Below are 15,233 nucleotides of genomic sequence, written 5' to 3'. Positions count from 1 at the left end.
GGTTACATGGAGGTGATCGGTCACGGGTGGGACTCGATGATCTCAGAGGTCTGTTCCAACCTAACTGATTCTCTGAAATCTGTTCTTTTAAACAACGCTACCAAGCGACGAAGCACCTCTAGGTTGCAGCGCGGGGTGGGAATTTTTCTGGACTGTGCTGGATGCACAGCGAATCTCATTCGGTAACTCCGTGGGGGTGAGACCGGCCGGAGCACAGCACGGAGATGAAGGCTCGAAACGTTGTGGCAAACGCGGTCCCGGGGACGCGGCTGCCGCCCTGGTCTGGGGGGCCGGGAGGGCGCGGGAGCGGCGGCTCCGCGGGACTGCGGGGCCGCTCCGGCCCTCACGCACTGCGGGCGGGGGGAGGGGAACCCGCCTTGCCAGCCCAGACTGTGCATGTCCGAGTGACGCATTGCAGGTACGAACCCACCAATCAGCGCCCTCCGTATGGAGACCTCACACTCCTCGGCATTTTTTTCCTAAAATCCTCTTCCGCGCAGAGAAATAATCCCTAGCTCCGGTCCCCGCCCCCCTCCTCGACCTCCCCCCGCTCCCCCCCGTCGATTCACAAGCGCTGCTTCCCCCTATTTCCCGCACCTCGCCCGCTCCTGCGGCGGGGCTCTGGGGCAGAAGGAGCGGCACTCGGGGTGCGGGGTGCCCTGCCGAGGAGAGCGCGAAGAGCCGGGACTCGTTTCGCAACTCGGTTCAGTGTCGGGGGAAGGGAGGGGGGAGGGAGCGGCGCGGAGCGATTCGGGCGGTGAGGCGGTTTATGAGGCGCCGCCGGCGGGCGGGTAGGGCTCAGTGTGAGGCGAGCCGTGCAGCGGGCAGGTTGCGCAGCGTGCGCTCCGTGTAGCCCTCAGCTCCCACCGCACCTCGCAGCCAGGCCGGGCCACCATGGTGAGTCCCTGGGCACGGGGCAGATGCGGGGTTCGGCGGGCGCCGCTGCGATGCGGTGCGGGGGTATGGGGGAGGCTGAGTTCGGTGCGGATGGGGGACGGGGGGAGGGGGGTTGGCTGCTGTGGGGCGAGGTCGCTGGCAGAAGGGTATGGGGATGGATGAAGCTGTCGCTTGCCGCGGCCGGCGGGCTCAGGCTGGGGCGGAGGGTCCCGCTCGGAGGCGCTGTTTGCGTGGGAGGAAGTGGCGGCGGCGGCGGGTGCCGCCCGGGTCCCTTTCCCGCCCTGGGGCGTTGGTGGGGATTCAAATCCAAACGGCCCCTGGGTCGGCGGGAGCGCCGTGAGGCGGCGCCGGGCGTGTGCTGGGGGGAGCGGCGGCTAGCGGTCCCTCCTGGGAGGGGACGCGCGGTCTTGGGAGGAGGGGGGAAAGGAGCTTGCCACGGTGGCATCAGCTCTGCTTTCTTATCGCTTTCTCCCTCCCTGCTCTCGGCATGTGCGGCTGAATGGGGCTGAATGAGGCAGCCTAAGCTGTCCGGCTCGCTAGCGAGGTGTGCTGCGCCTGGTCATAATAATGCACTGCGGAGCCCTGCAGCTTCTGAGCAGCATGATGATGAGGGGCAGGCTGTGCCTCACTGCACCATCGCCCTCCTCGCTAGACCTGTTGTCAGCTCGCGTTGGAGTCCCTGTCGGTTCCGTGGTAGCGCCATGCTGTTGGTGGCTCTGTTGGACAAGGGATTATTCGTGTTCTTTTTTTTTTTTTTTTTTTTTTTTTAAACAATTTTTGCTTCCCGTTTTGGTCATTGCAGAGGACAGTCCTGCGTTTTTAATATTACTAGCGATGCGTTTAGAAATGTAATCCACTGTCGAAATAGAACGCATTTTGTGAAATTGGAGGATGGTTTCAAATTCAGTCTAAAGGATGTGAGTTTAGCGTTTGGGTTTTTTTTGTTGTTTTTTTTTTTTTTTTAATTAAAACAAGTGGATACAGAGAAACGTACAAAAAGGAGCAATTCTGTTGCGAAAGCAGCACCAGGGACCACTTAGTGCTATCTCTGCATTAAGAGAAGATGCAGTAGAGTGGAATTGTCTTTTCATTCATTATGTTCTTAAGGAATCAAATGACTGTCAGCTCGTCATGTCTAATGTGAACGATGGCTACTTAAAATTTAGGATTTTTTGAAATGCTGTCTCTGGGCAAAGAAATTTGGTGAATAGAAGCCTGAATTTATTCTTTAGTTTGAATTATGAACTTACACAGCAAACCATCCGTAAAGTAGGGGGGAAAAAAAAAACAAAACACAATGAACGTAGCAGCAAAAGACTTACTGCATTTAGTCATCATCTGTACAGAACCAAAAATGGAGTATCTTCAAGCAAGGTCTGTGTAAAAATGGGTGTGTCCAGGAGGCACAGTGACACTTTGAATATGGTTAGAGTTCATCCTGACAGACCAGACTGGCTCAACCTGTGACTGTCCAGTGTTCCCCATGCTAGATAAGCCAGAGCGATTTGCTCCCAAAACAAGCTAACCTATCATAAACCTAATTTTAGTCTATATAGGCTAGTCTGGTTGTTGTTCTGTAGTTAATCCTGCCAGAACAGAAGTGTCCCTTCAGTTCTGATGCTTGTGAAGTACACCGAAATGCCAAATTTCAGAGGCAAACAGTGTCACCTGCGCTGCCGTTCGCTGGTAGCTCTCTATTGGGCAGTGTTCGTCAGCTCTGTGGAGGAGCTCCCGGACTGGTTACTGCATAGCAGCCACGGCTGTAATGAAACACTACCTCTAGAGGCTGCATGTGCCACAGAAACGGCCGCACACGCAGCAGCTCCCCTGCTTTCCTGGGAGGTTTGGATTCTTTGTCAGGCCCTCCGCACACTCTGGGAGTGGGGGATGGGAGCTATTGCAGTGAAAATGAAAGTGCTGCAACGTGAATCACAGAATGCCACGTCAAAGCTGTGATGGCATCAGAGGAGGGTTTCAGGTGGGTCTCAGCCACAGTAAAGGGGATGTCAGACCTTCTGCATGGGCACCTTACAGTCAGCATTTAACTACTCGGTCTGGAAGCCGCTTTGAACTGGTGAAAGTGTGCACACTATGACGTGTATGGTGCACCATTATCCAGAACTCCGGGAGGCCCCTCTAGGAAGGCCACAGTGGCGTGTAAGTGGCAGTCATGGTTCCAGGCTGATAGCCCTCCACCTGGGTGGCACGGGAGGCAGGGAGCTGGCAGGCTTGCTGGCTCCGCCTTTTACTGCTGTTGCGCAGCAGTCCCTGCAGAGCCCAGCACTGCAGAGTACAGATGGTGTTTGTTCAACCTTGCCCCACCTCCCCGCTTATCTTTCAACTGCTCCATACCTGTGCCTTCTAATAAGCTTTGTGCTCTTCTCAAGCACTGTACCTCTTACAGGTATTGTCAGAGCATCCAAATTCATCGTTAGGATGTGTTAAGTTGCTGGAAGAGTTACAGAGAAGGAAGAGTTTGGGAATGCTTAACAACTTATATACTGCTATGTCATGTCTCCATATAAAATTATTTATATAAAACAGTATGTGACTCAACTTGGTAACCCATAAGTATTGACCTAAATAAACTAGGTTCTTGCTGCTTAAATCTGATCTACAGCTTTCTGTGGATATAAATATCTTATGGAAATGTAGCACATCATTCTCTTAACCCAAACAATAAAAATGTAAATAGCATGCAAAGGTACGAGTCTGTGTTAATGATACTCTCCAGACAAGTGAAAATCTGTTAGGCTTCTGCTGAGTGACCAGCAGAACACTTCCATCCCAAAGCTTAGTTTTGAATTGGTTATGTTCTCAGCAGTGCTTCTGCCTCCCTAGTCTTTTTTTTTGTCTTTTTTTTTTTTTTTTTTTTTTTTTTGGAACAAAAAGTGGAACCTGCATGAGAATTCTTCCTACAGCAGTTGAAATGAATGTGTAGCTGTCAGTACCCATTGGCTGCTGCTTTAGAAGTTGCTCAGTAGCCTGGTCTTGATTCTTAAAGTAGGTGAACTCCAGTCAGTCTGAGGCCTTTATCTTGGGCTGTTGCTGTATTGTGTGCATAGAGGGTTTTGTAAGCACTTCAGCTTTTGTATGATGGCTTGAGCAGCCACCTTCACTTCTGTTACAGGAAGAATAAGCTGCAGCTGGTAACTTAAAAGTTCACATGCAGTATAAAAATGTAATTCACATTGAAATTGGCAAAGTAAAAATTGACAGGTATTGTAAATACACTTTCCTAAGTCTTTCCTTGAGAGATGCTAATGTGTAGAGACTTTGGTGGGCATAGTTAATGACTGAAACTTCCCATCAATATTGCAGTGATTATAAAAAGATTGCTGCTGAAATGGTCACAACAGGAGCAAAGTTGAAAAAGCAGTGTTGAAATTCAGCAGTGAATGTCTTTTCTGTATTGTAGTGTTTTTTACTCTTCAGTGGGGTACTATGAAGTAAAGGGTTCAAGAAGCTTCCCTGAAGGAAATGCATTGCCTTGTTACTGCAAGGCAGTACTCAAGCTATCCAGAATTTGTTTGAAGAATTAGCTGATTTGAGAACCTAGGGAGAGTATTTCTACAGTCCTCAGACATCTCGGTGTTCTTTCAAGAGCAAAGTTCATTTTGGGATTGGCCTGAAAGACTAATGATTTTTATTGCTGTCAAATCTAATGGATTCAAAACTGGTGAGAGACGAAAATGAAGTATAAACTGAGCTTACCCAGCTGATACAGAAATTGTCTTAGACCACAGAACCTTTCTCTAGTGGCCCTATTACCTTATGCTGACTGAGTCAATGTGGATAGTGGTCTGAAAAAAGTGTAGACAGCTGTATGCCACTGAAATGACCAGTTTGAGCTGAAGCTGGTATCTTTTACAGCCGGATCTTGGACATGAAGCTTCATGTTCATCAGGGGATGGTTTAATTCTAGTGAAGAGTATGTTTTTCTAATTTTAGCTAGTTGCCATAAATTTGGCATTTGGAGGTTACTGCTGCATTACTGAGACCTAAAGTGCTCATTTACACAGCTTAGTGTGTCGTGTAAATGAGTTTTTTAAACCAGTCTGTGGTTTTAAAGGGCTTGTGTGCCTTGAGCTTGCTAGTGTTGCTTGGGTTATTGGTTGATACACGTGGTAATCTATTACTTGGGTGTATTTGATATTACAGGGTCTGGAAAGGATGATAGGCTGCCAGTTCTTACTTAGCAAGCAATCCTGATGACTTTTGAGCTGTATTAGTGCTATTTCAGATTAGTCCTGAAGAGCAGCTACCATATTCAGAGGCCTCTACAAGTGTGTTGCATTTTGCCTTGAACTTTTGTTACAACTGTAATTGTATTCTGTTTTATTGCAGGCTGATCAACTGACAGAAGAGCAGATTGCAGGTGAGGTTTCTGTGTGTTGTGTTGCTACTCACTACTTGACCTGGCACATCTCTTAATCCAGTGGCAGTCTGTGTTACACAAGATATTTAGCTTTCTTAGATACTAAAGTAGTATGGTAGAATGTTCTAATTTGTCACCTAAGTTTTAAAGGCTTATCTACTGTAAAAGCACCGTGGATATAATGAATGTGTAGTTAAAAAATCCTCACAGCTTTTCTAGCTAGTAGACTTGCGCTTATTCTTCTCTCATGACTACAGAGGTGTCCCAAGTGGAGACTGAAAGAGGGGTGGGGCACAGGGGATGATGACAAATCTGGTGAAGGCTTGGAATATTCAGTGCTTTTTTTAACAGATGGCAAAATTAATTTACTTTGCTGTCTCCTGTCAGCAGAGATGTTTGAGTGGCTCTTGATGACAGCAGAGACTGGCTTCATGATGACAACTCTTGATATTCCATATTTGGAACTGTATTGTGTACTTGGACACAAGTGTTGTGTATGCTGTTCTGATGGTCTGGCACTTGCTCTGAAATGCTTAAATAAATGTGCATCTGTTGTATCTTGGTATTGGCCCCCTAGCAATGGGTTATGTGCACTGACAACCATCTACTAATGGCAAAAACTTCTGGTTATCATGTCTTCTACTTATGCAGCCTGCACAAACTTATATGTCTCGTTGCTCTTGGTACACTGATTTTAACTTGAATAATAGCTGTGACTTAAAGCTGGTGATACAGAATTCAGCTTTGCCATAGACATTCAAGAACTTCATGATTTTGATCTGACAAGTGTACAGTGTTAATACTAGAAAGTCTTGATGTGCATAACTGTCATGTGAGATTATTTTAGCGGATGTTAGGGTTCTGCTAATCTAATAGTACCAGGTCAAGCATACAAGGAACAGCCTCTGAGATACTTTTGTTTAACTGTGGTGCAGCTCTTGAAGGCACTGTATTAAACAGAAGTGTCATTATGAGCTGGTTTGTTTTTGCCGTAATTGCCAAATCTGAAGTTTAAGAACATTCTTCTGTAGCTTTTAGACTTCAGAAGCTTGCTTTTACTCAAAGGAGACTAATTATGGTTTTGTGGAAAGTCCTTAGTCTATTTACTTGTTGTCATGGTACTGTCTTTTGAGTAAGCACAAGCCAAATTTAGTTCAACTTCAGATTTTTTGGGGTGGGGGGGTAACTGGCCTACATAGCTTAAGGGGTTTGTGATCAGTTTAGTTAGAGCATAATTTATCAGTTGTCACTTCTGTCTTTCCAATAACGGTTCATTGTTCCAGTTTTAATTGTAGAAGTGTTATTAGTTGATGTAGCCAATTATGGAATATAAACAGGAAGTTTATTAACACTACCTTGGGATTAGTGCAAATTTTAGCTATTCAGTACTGATCATACAGTCCTCAGAGCCAAAACTAAGTACTGATGAGCCTGTCATACTGGAATAGAGGCTTTCATCTGCATGGAAGGAGTAAAAGTATGTCTTAGTAGCCAGTGTAAAATGGCCTGCCACTTTCAGGGCAGTTACGATGTTTTGTTAAGCAAATGTATTTGCAAGTAAACCGTGTACCTCAGATGTGAAGACATAAGCCCACTGCTGGTGTGTGAAGGAATCATTCTCAGTACTGCTTAGGAAAGGCTGCATCTGTTTAGTTTTGCTGTTGAAGGCCGGTGATGTTGCATGGGAAGATTTGTAGAGGTACAATTTGAATGTTCTGCTGAGACTGGCTTGAAAAACTTGAGCCACCACCATTCTAATTGATCTTCCCTGGAGATACCTAGCTTTTGGTTTGAAGACAGACTTAGGAAATGGAACTGCAAGGTAGAGACAACATTTATCTTTCTTAAAATAGAAGACCAGACTACTTAAAGCAGCCACTTCCCCAGGGCTTAAATTCTTCCCCCTCTGCTGTGAAGCACCAGAATACAGTTGTTAAAGGCTCCAGGTGTCATTTCCTGTGGAACACATTGATCATATAGGACTGAGGCTTCTTGTCAGTGTCGGTAGGGGTGAAAACCTTCCCAGATTTTGTTCATGTGAAAGACTGATACTGAAAGCCAGGTAGCTACAGAATATGAATACTGGCTGCAGTTTCATTCAGGAAGAATTGAAGTTGTGAAGTTAAGTGCTCTCCCTTTGGTTAAGTGTTGTATTACAGAGGTATATAGGTCAGGACCACTTGGGTGGTCAGATGGGAGAGCAGCCTGAAAATGCTTTTGTCCCAAAGCCAACTGGTGTAGTGAGCTATCCTTCCCCTGGACTTCAGAGTTCTAAATGGGCTCTGTGTACAAGTAGGCCTATGTATGGTATTCATTGTCTTGTTCCTTTAGTGTGCTGTGGTTCTCTGTTGGGGATTTGACTGCAACAGCGATTTAAAATTTGTCGTTGTACAAATAGACATGTTTGAGTGTTGAGGTCCTGGTAGCTGTGAAGAGAATAATTGACATTCTCCTATAAATATTCCAGGCATAGCTGGCTAAGTTGCGTAGGAGTGGATATGGTAGTCCTGGTTCACTGAACATATTAGGTCATTGAAGGCTGCCACTTCATTTGAAAAGGTGATTTGGTGCACAGATGCCTCAGAAGCTATGGTTAAAAGAATATTTTGAGCTATGTTGTTAAAGTTCACATTCTGTTGGATTAACCTGTCTTCAATGGGGCCTGTAAGTAGTTTTTTTCTCCTGATGCAGGATGCTTTTCAGAAGGGTGAAAAGGCTGAAACCTTGTAACCTTAGAGCAGAGTTTTCATTTGCAGTTTGGTATGGAGAAGTGTGGAATAAAGAGCATTTGCTTTACATGCTATATGGAATCAAGGCGTTTTAAGTATACGAGGTGTGTTTTATAACCTTATGTTGCCGGATGCCAGAATTGAGTTTCTCATTAAACTTCAGTTTTTCATAGGTGCCTTCACTAGCCATGGCTGCAAATCCACCAAAGCTATGCTAGGTTGTTCTTGTTCTAGTCTAAACTGTATCTGCATGGGTTCTTACTCCTTTGTTCTAATTACTGGAGGTGGTTCCTAGAAGTGGTTAGAGAGGTATTTTAATGGTATTCTTGATCCAGCATTTCAAAAAGGAATATGCTGCTAATCTTCAACTTGCTTTATTTTCTTTATGATTTATAGCTGGTTGCTTTTTAGCCTACAGCATCTTTGAGTAAAAGAAGGGTAGAGTTGTCCTTTGAATGGTTCAAGTTTGAGAATACACCACTGAAAGGCCCATGTTACAAAACGCAAGTCTTTGAATTTTGTGTAAGAATTAAGTTTTACCTTTTCTAAGGAGGGTCACTGCAGTACTGTGAAATTTGCTTCATGTTTGGGTTAGTGATGATTGACTTTCACATGAAGGATTAAGTGGTTAACAGCTAAATGTTTTGAGTAACGCTTGAGCACTTTTCATGAAGATGCAACCTTCCCCTTCTGAGGTTCTTCTGTGATAGACTATGGACTTCTCTACTAGGATTGACCCAAGAGCATTTTCTTCTCTGGTGTGAGAGTTTAGTCCCAAGAAACCTGTTTGTTGCCTCCAAGATAACTGAAACTAGCCCCCCAAAGACCATTTGGAAGTGACTGTAGGTACGGGTTATATTGGCTTGTTTCTGCTTTGTGATTTATACATACTGGCTTGAAACTGTTTCTGCTGGTCCTGTGGTAGCCTTGCTCTGATTCTCATGGGCTGAACAGAGGGGATTGGCTCTTGGAACACTTCAAACTGTTAAATGTAGAAGAGTAGGGGATTTTTTTCCTGGATGGGACTTTATTGCAATTCTGATGTTACAGCTGCATTCGTGAACTATAAAAACCCTATTTTTGTAGTTGAATTTTTAATACTTGCCAGCTTGTACTCACCTCAAGGGTTTCAGAGTATGAAGTAAGGCTTCATTCAGGTCATGTGAAAATGCAACTTTTACTGTGACTAATTCTGGTCTGGGAAACCCACCATCTGGAAAGCTGGCTGCATGGAAATGTTGAAAAAAACCAGTTCTTGGAAGTATTTGTGATGCAGGAGTACCCTTGAGCTGACGAGTTGTCCAAAGCCATGATCTCAGATGGCTCGAAAGCTGTAAAGGGATCTGAAGTCTACAAGGGAATAGATGTTTGTGCTTAACTGTCATGTGTGCATGAGCTACTGCAGTCCAGTGAGCTAGCTTAAGGTCTGTGGCCAAAGACAGATGGCATGGATTAAAACCAACTCCATTTTTGGACTGGACAATTAAACATGTTATGCTTGTATTAATATTCTTGGCTACAGTACAGCCATTGTAGGGGGTTAAGAGGTAGTGTTGAAACACAGCAAAGCAGCCTTAGAACTAGTCAGAAACATTTCTATGAAGGCTGTTTCAGGGTACAGTAGGGCTGAAGCAGTTTTGTAAGCAGCTTTTCAGGAACGAAGATTCCAGTGACTTTGCTCCTTGAACAATTGTGGTAGCATACACTGTTCAGACATCTGTGTCCAGCGGAAGTGGTTATATTGAGAAACTTGGGTGTAGTTTGGTCTGATTATACCTTTTGCTGTTGACTCATCTCCTCTATTAGTAATAAAAGTGCTATTAAGCTGTAGCATATGTATTTTTAAAGTACCATTTTCAATTTTCTCATAGCAATTCCATATTGTTTCCTTTTGAGATGCAGTTCCTACCAAGGATGTGAATCATTGTAGTTACAGATAGCCATTTTAGCTCCATATTAGGAATCCTTATTCAAGATAGAGAGTAACAAACATCTGAGGCCTTCGGAAATGGATGTCCTTCCATCTTAATTTAGGTCAACATGTGGTTGATTGGTAGACTGGTGGGTGTTTTTTCAGATGCTGATGCTGCCATATTGGCATTGCAATTATAGCAGGCTGAGCAGTATACCAAAATTTTCATGAAAGATTGAAATCGTATTTTGTAACTTGCGACAATCAGTAGCAGTGAATTTTTTTACTACTGTTAACATTTCAAAGCTTAAGGGATTAACTTCTTTCGTTTTTGTGCAGAATTCAAAGAAGCTTTTTCACTATTTGACAAGGATGGTGATGGTACTATAACTACAAAGGAGTTGGGGACAGTGATGAGATCACTTGGTCAAAACCCCACAGAAGCAGAGCTACAGGATATGATCAATGAAGTAGATGCTGATGGTAAGATCTTTACTGACAAGTAATTTAATAAAGTGTGTAAACCATTTTTCTAACAAAGTAATTCTCTTTCAGGCAATGGTACAATTGACTTTCCAGAGTTTCTGACAATGATGGCAAGAAAAATGAAAGATACAGATAGTGAAGAAGAAATTAGAGAAGCGTTCCGTGTCTTTGACAAGGTACTGTAATGTTTACCTGAAATATTTCTGTTAAGAAAATTTGGTCTGATTGTAATGTGCTTTCTCACAGATCTGAGGGGTATTTGCAGTCGTGTCATAGACAGCCTCTAGGTTGGCCAGTCACCCTAAAGCTTAATTTACTATGGTTGTATGGGGAAGTCAAATGAGTTACCAGGATAGCAGTGAGTGGCACTATTTTAAGTACTGCTTGCTGTCATACCGAGATGCTTGCAGATGACTGGCAAGGAAATTGGTTTTTAAGTATTTAAAATGTTAACGTTTTAAGTCTGTCATGCTGAGTAAATTGCTAAAAGAGTCTAAAATTACTCAGCTCACTTAAGATTCACCTTGGAGCTCAAAATATGATGTGAGGTGCCTTGGGGGGTGGGGAGGAAAACATCAGTTGAGTTAGTATACATGAGTGCTTCAATATTCAGTGTCCCAGCTAGTATTGGAATATGTGCAAGTCATCTCTCAAGGCCTTGTGGCTTTGTGCTGGACTCCATTAAACAGGCAGATCAGATAAGTAGCTTCTGTTCTAAGAAATCACCACTTGAACCACAGTCACATGATTTAGTAGGCATCCGTCACCTAAGAAGTTGCAAAAGGTGTCGATTGCATTGTTTGTGGTTTAAAAATGTGTCTGAATAAGACAAAGATTATGAGATGGTATTACAGTGTCCAGAGATATTGGAGAATGCTGAAGATATGCTTACAGCTCTCATTTTCCTTGTGTAAGTGCTAGTGGTTAAGGCTGTGTTAACTTCTTCTTCATGTTCAATTTGCTCTGCAGTGTTCCTAAGTTACAGTTAAGTGACTAGGCCTTAGGCAAGTCTACTCGAGTGTTCCTTTTTCTCCTCCCAGGATGGTAATGGTTACATTAGTGCTGCAGAACTCCGTCATGTGATGACAAATCTGGGGGAGAAGCTAACAGATGAAGAAGTTGATGAAATGATTAGGGAAGCAGACATTGATGGTGATGGTCAAGTAAACTATGAAGGTAAGGAGTTGTTAATAGATTCTTTTTATGTAGCACTTCTTGTGCTTGTTCTTGTGTGGGTGCTGATAGCCACACTGAGTTTAAATAGGGCAGTGTTCAGACAAGTTCATCTGAACGCACACAGTGTTCCTTTAAGCTAGTGTTCAATTAGTATGTACATTGTGTACCTCTAAATGGCTTTAAGTTTGAGTGTTATTGCTGCCTTTGTGCCAAAGGCAAAAAAGGACTATTCAGCTGTACAGTGTAAGAATTAACTTTATAAATCTAATGATGTCTAATGACCGTTAGAATAAGCAGGTTGTCAGATGTTCACACACTGTTTGTACTGTTCTGTTCTGTTCACTAATGCATGTTGATCTGACTGTAGGAAGTCACTCATTTGTCATTAATGGTTTTAAAATTACTTAGCAGTCAAAAGGGGAAAGTTTTTAAAATATGCAGAAACTTCAAAACCTTCAAAAGATATTTTAAATACATTTATTTCACATAAACCAGCTGCAACAGTAACTTTTCTACTTCTTCCTTTCTTCCTGACATTGAAACATAAATGAAGCCATCCAAGCAGGAGAAGTTCTTTTAGACAGTTGTTGGCAGCTGAGACACGCTAAGCTTGTTCATTTTAAATTTTGAACATGTCACAGAAAATTTCGAGGGTATTTTCAGATGACATCTGTGCTGTTCCTGAGGTGTAGGTATGCCTTCCCTTTGAGGCCTTTTTGATTGTGGCCTAAGGATAAGCAGTCATCTGTGAGTGAAAAGTCATTATTATGTACAAGGCTGCTGCTTCATCTCTGTGTTTACAAGTAGGCTGTTCAGAGAGGGCACTAGGCTGGCACTAGAGAGGGTCTGTGTCCCTATTGTTTCCAGTTGCTCTTTTGAAACTTGAGCAACCAGTTAACTCCTTTTAGGTTCCGGGTTTCCTGTCATTATTGTACCTGAAACTATGTTTCAGCAAGATAAATGAAGAATCATACTGTGGGTTCTAACTTAAAATGGGTTGTGACTAAGCACTGAATCAGTTGCTTAAAGCCAGCCAGGCAAAATAAAATAGTAAGACTTAAACTGTTCTGCTCTGGAAAATAAAAGTTCAAACCAACACAATGTCTTGCTTGCACACTGACTTAGTTGATTGCCAGTTCAGTGTGATTTGTACTGATCTCTTAGGGATTTTTGGTTATCTTGTCCCCATCTGTAAGTCTGTAGGCAAGGGACCCTGTAATGTTTTATCTTGGAAGTAAGGCTGGTCCCCAGTTCACTGAGAGACCAACTTTTATGGAAAAGTAAAGGCCTTTTGCCATTAAAAATAGGAGGAGTTTAGGTGTGATGGGTGGAAAAAGGGACTGTTTTGAAGATGCTTTTTTGAGTGTAACTGAAAACGCAGTTTTGAAACAATGTTCAGCACTGCTAAGGCCACTTCTCAGATCTTGCAATTCAGATTTTTTTTTCCTCCAAATAACTCATGCAACTCTTTCCTTTTACAGAGTTTGTACAAATGATGACAGCGAAGTGAAGACGTTGTACAGAATGTGTTAAATTTCTTGTACAAAATTGTTTATTTGCCTTTTCTCTGTTTGTAACTTATCTGTAAAAGGTTTTTCCCTTACTGTCAAAAGATTATGCATGTATAGTAATTAGAAGGCCATTCCTCCATGTTTTTCTCCTTTATCTTACTGTCATTGTTCTGATTTTTGGAAAATTGATCTAAGTAACAAATGTTGCATGTGGCTTACTCTGGATATTTAAGCCCTTCTGCACATCTAAAGGTAGATGGAGTTGGTTAACTGAGGGAACATCTGGATTGTCTATTTGAAAAAGTAGCTTTCTTTAGGAAACTTAGGTATGACTAGTGTGACAAGTTACATAAGGTAAGCTAGGGTTTACTGTGCATTAGCTGTTCCTTAGTTAAAGCAACATGCTGGTTCTAGTTCTCGAGTACATAGGAGTTTTTCCTCTTTCTGTGATGGGAGGATAAGGACTTTTGCAGCTTAACTGCAGGATAAAATGATGTGAATAGTATATATCATGTGGCTAATGCACTGTAAAAGTCATTCTCCTAGCTTACTTCACAGTAACTTGTTGGTGGCCATGCCTGTAACATGTTGTTGAAGTGTGGAGTCTTAACGTTGTAGACGATTTGACAGTCAACAATATGAAACTTAAGTTGCACTAATGCAAAACGGGTGATTTATCCAGGTACTCGTACACAAGTTTTTTTTGTACTGCTGGTCCTGTGCCAGAAAACATTTTCTCCTCTTGTTACTATGCTTTTTAAACTTTGTTTAGCCACTTATTTTAAAAAAAATCTGCTTATGGCACGATTTGCCTCAAATCCATTCCAAGTTGTATATTTGTTTTCCAATAAAAAATTACAATTTACCCATACTGTTTCAATGTATCCTTGAATTATTTACAGGAATTGTTCAATGCAGTTGCTGCTCTGTGTTTCAGTATGTAGCAGTTTGGTTTGCTTATGCAATGGATTGGCTGTCTTAAAATAGCTTGGAAGGTGAAAACTTAGTCCTTAAACTCTGGCCCTTAATAGTATTGTTGACTTGAAGAAGCTTTCTTACTAGTAGTTTAAAATGTATTTTACAGTCTTGTGTGGAGCTTGGTGCTTCAATAAACTTACCGTAGTGACTGGCTATGCCCACTATCTGTAGACATTGTGAACTGGATGTTGACCTAGTTCAATAGTTGACCTAAAATTAAAATTCCTTGTTCGGACAACTAAACCTGTTTGCTTTCTTTTAATTATTTTGGAGTTTGTTCCCTGACAGCTGCTACATTGGGGTAACTTAGTCTCACACTTCGGCTTTTCTGAAACTGCCATGTCTGAGTTGCCATTCAGGATGCAGTCAGCTCAAAGTACAGGAGGAAAACATTCTCTTCCTCATTTGTTATTGAGCATGATTGTGCTTCTAGCACTAGTTTTTTGTCAAGGTTTAAATTTGTTTTTAAAGTGGAAGACAAACCTGGTTTCTACCAAGGACAAATCCAAGAAGTCAAAAGAATGCCAGAGGCTGCTCATGCCCATTGCCTCGACTCTCCTGGCAACAACTGACTTGACTGTACATATGCTATCTGGTTGTCTTGGGGTCTCTGGTGGCCTCTAAGCAAAGCATTGGCCCCTGCCTCTGGGTACCCTCACTGGTCCCAGCAGAGCAGTTACCTAATGCTTTAAAACTGTTTCAGTCATCTTTGATGTATTTATCATTGTAGTGAGCATCTAAAATTAGGACAGCTGTTCAGTCTGAATTCAGGAACACTTAATCAAGTGTTTATGGTCACTGATGTTAAAGCTCTGCTCCCCAAGGACTATGAACAGCTCTATTGGTTTTCCAGAGGAGGCTTGTCAAAAGTGTTTCAATAACCACCATCAGAATTCCTTAGAACTGTTGTTTGTGTGCTGGCAGTCTGATTCAGGAAGCTTATGCAGTCTAAATTTCCTAGCAGTTAGGATTTGCCTTCTACAAAGTAAGTGATCAAACCAGCACTTCCTATCCTGGCTTCATCCTGTGCTCATTAGAGCTTGGAGCAAGAGATACTTTCGATGGCACAGGTTGAGGAGAATTTTACAGAACCATCAGAACAACCACTTGAGATTCTGAATTGCTGGAGTACTGGAAGTCTCATTTTTATAGGTAAGTAATGCAAA

General features: G+C 42.7%; 1 protein-coding gene across 1 annotated transcript; it reads left to right on the top strand.

Moving 5' to 3' along the window:
• Positions 1-788: 788 nt before the first annotated feature.
• CALM2 (calmodulin 2) lies at positions 789-13,958 on the top strand. Its single transcript, XM_069009789.1, has 6 exons — positions 789-897; positions 5,245-5,275; positions 10,256-10,399; positions 10,472-10,578; positions 11,443-11,578; positions 13,060-13,958. Exons 1-6 carry the CDS (start codon positions 895-897, stop codon positions 13,086-13,088), a joined length of 450 nt encoding a protein of 149 aa, XP_068865890.1. The 5' UTR covers positions 789-894; the 3' UTR covers positions 13,089-13,958.
• Positions 13,959-15,233: the final 1,275 nt, after the last annotated feature.

The sequence above is a fragment of the Aphelocoma coerulescens genome, chromosome 3 (genome assembly GCF_041296385.1).
Source record: "Aphelocoma coerulescens isolate FSJ_1873_10779 chromosome 3, UR_Acoe_1.0, whole genome shotgun sequence".
Taxonomy (NCBI): domain Eukaryota; kingdom Metazoa; phylum Chordata; class Aves; order Passeriformes; family Corvidae; genus Aphelocoma; species Aphelocoma coerulescens.
This window is presented reverse-complemented; position numbering and strand designations above follow the sequence as displayed.

Coding starts and splice junctions, on each gene's coding strand:
- CALM2 (XM_069009789.1), top strand. Junction 5,276..10,255: donor GACAGAAGAGCAGATTGCAG/GTGAGGTTTCTG, acceptor GTTTTTGTGCAG/AATTCAAAGAAGCTTTTTCA. Junction 10,579..11,442: donor CGTTCCGTGTCTTTGACAAG/GTACTGTAATGT, acceptor TTCTCCTCCCAG/GATGGTAATGGTTACATTAG.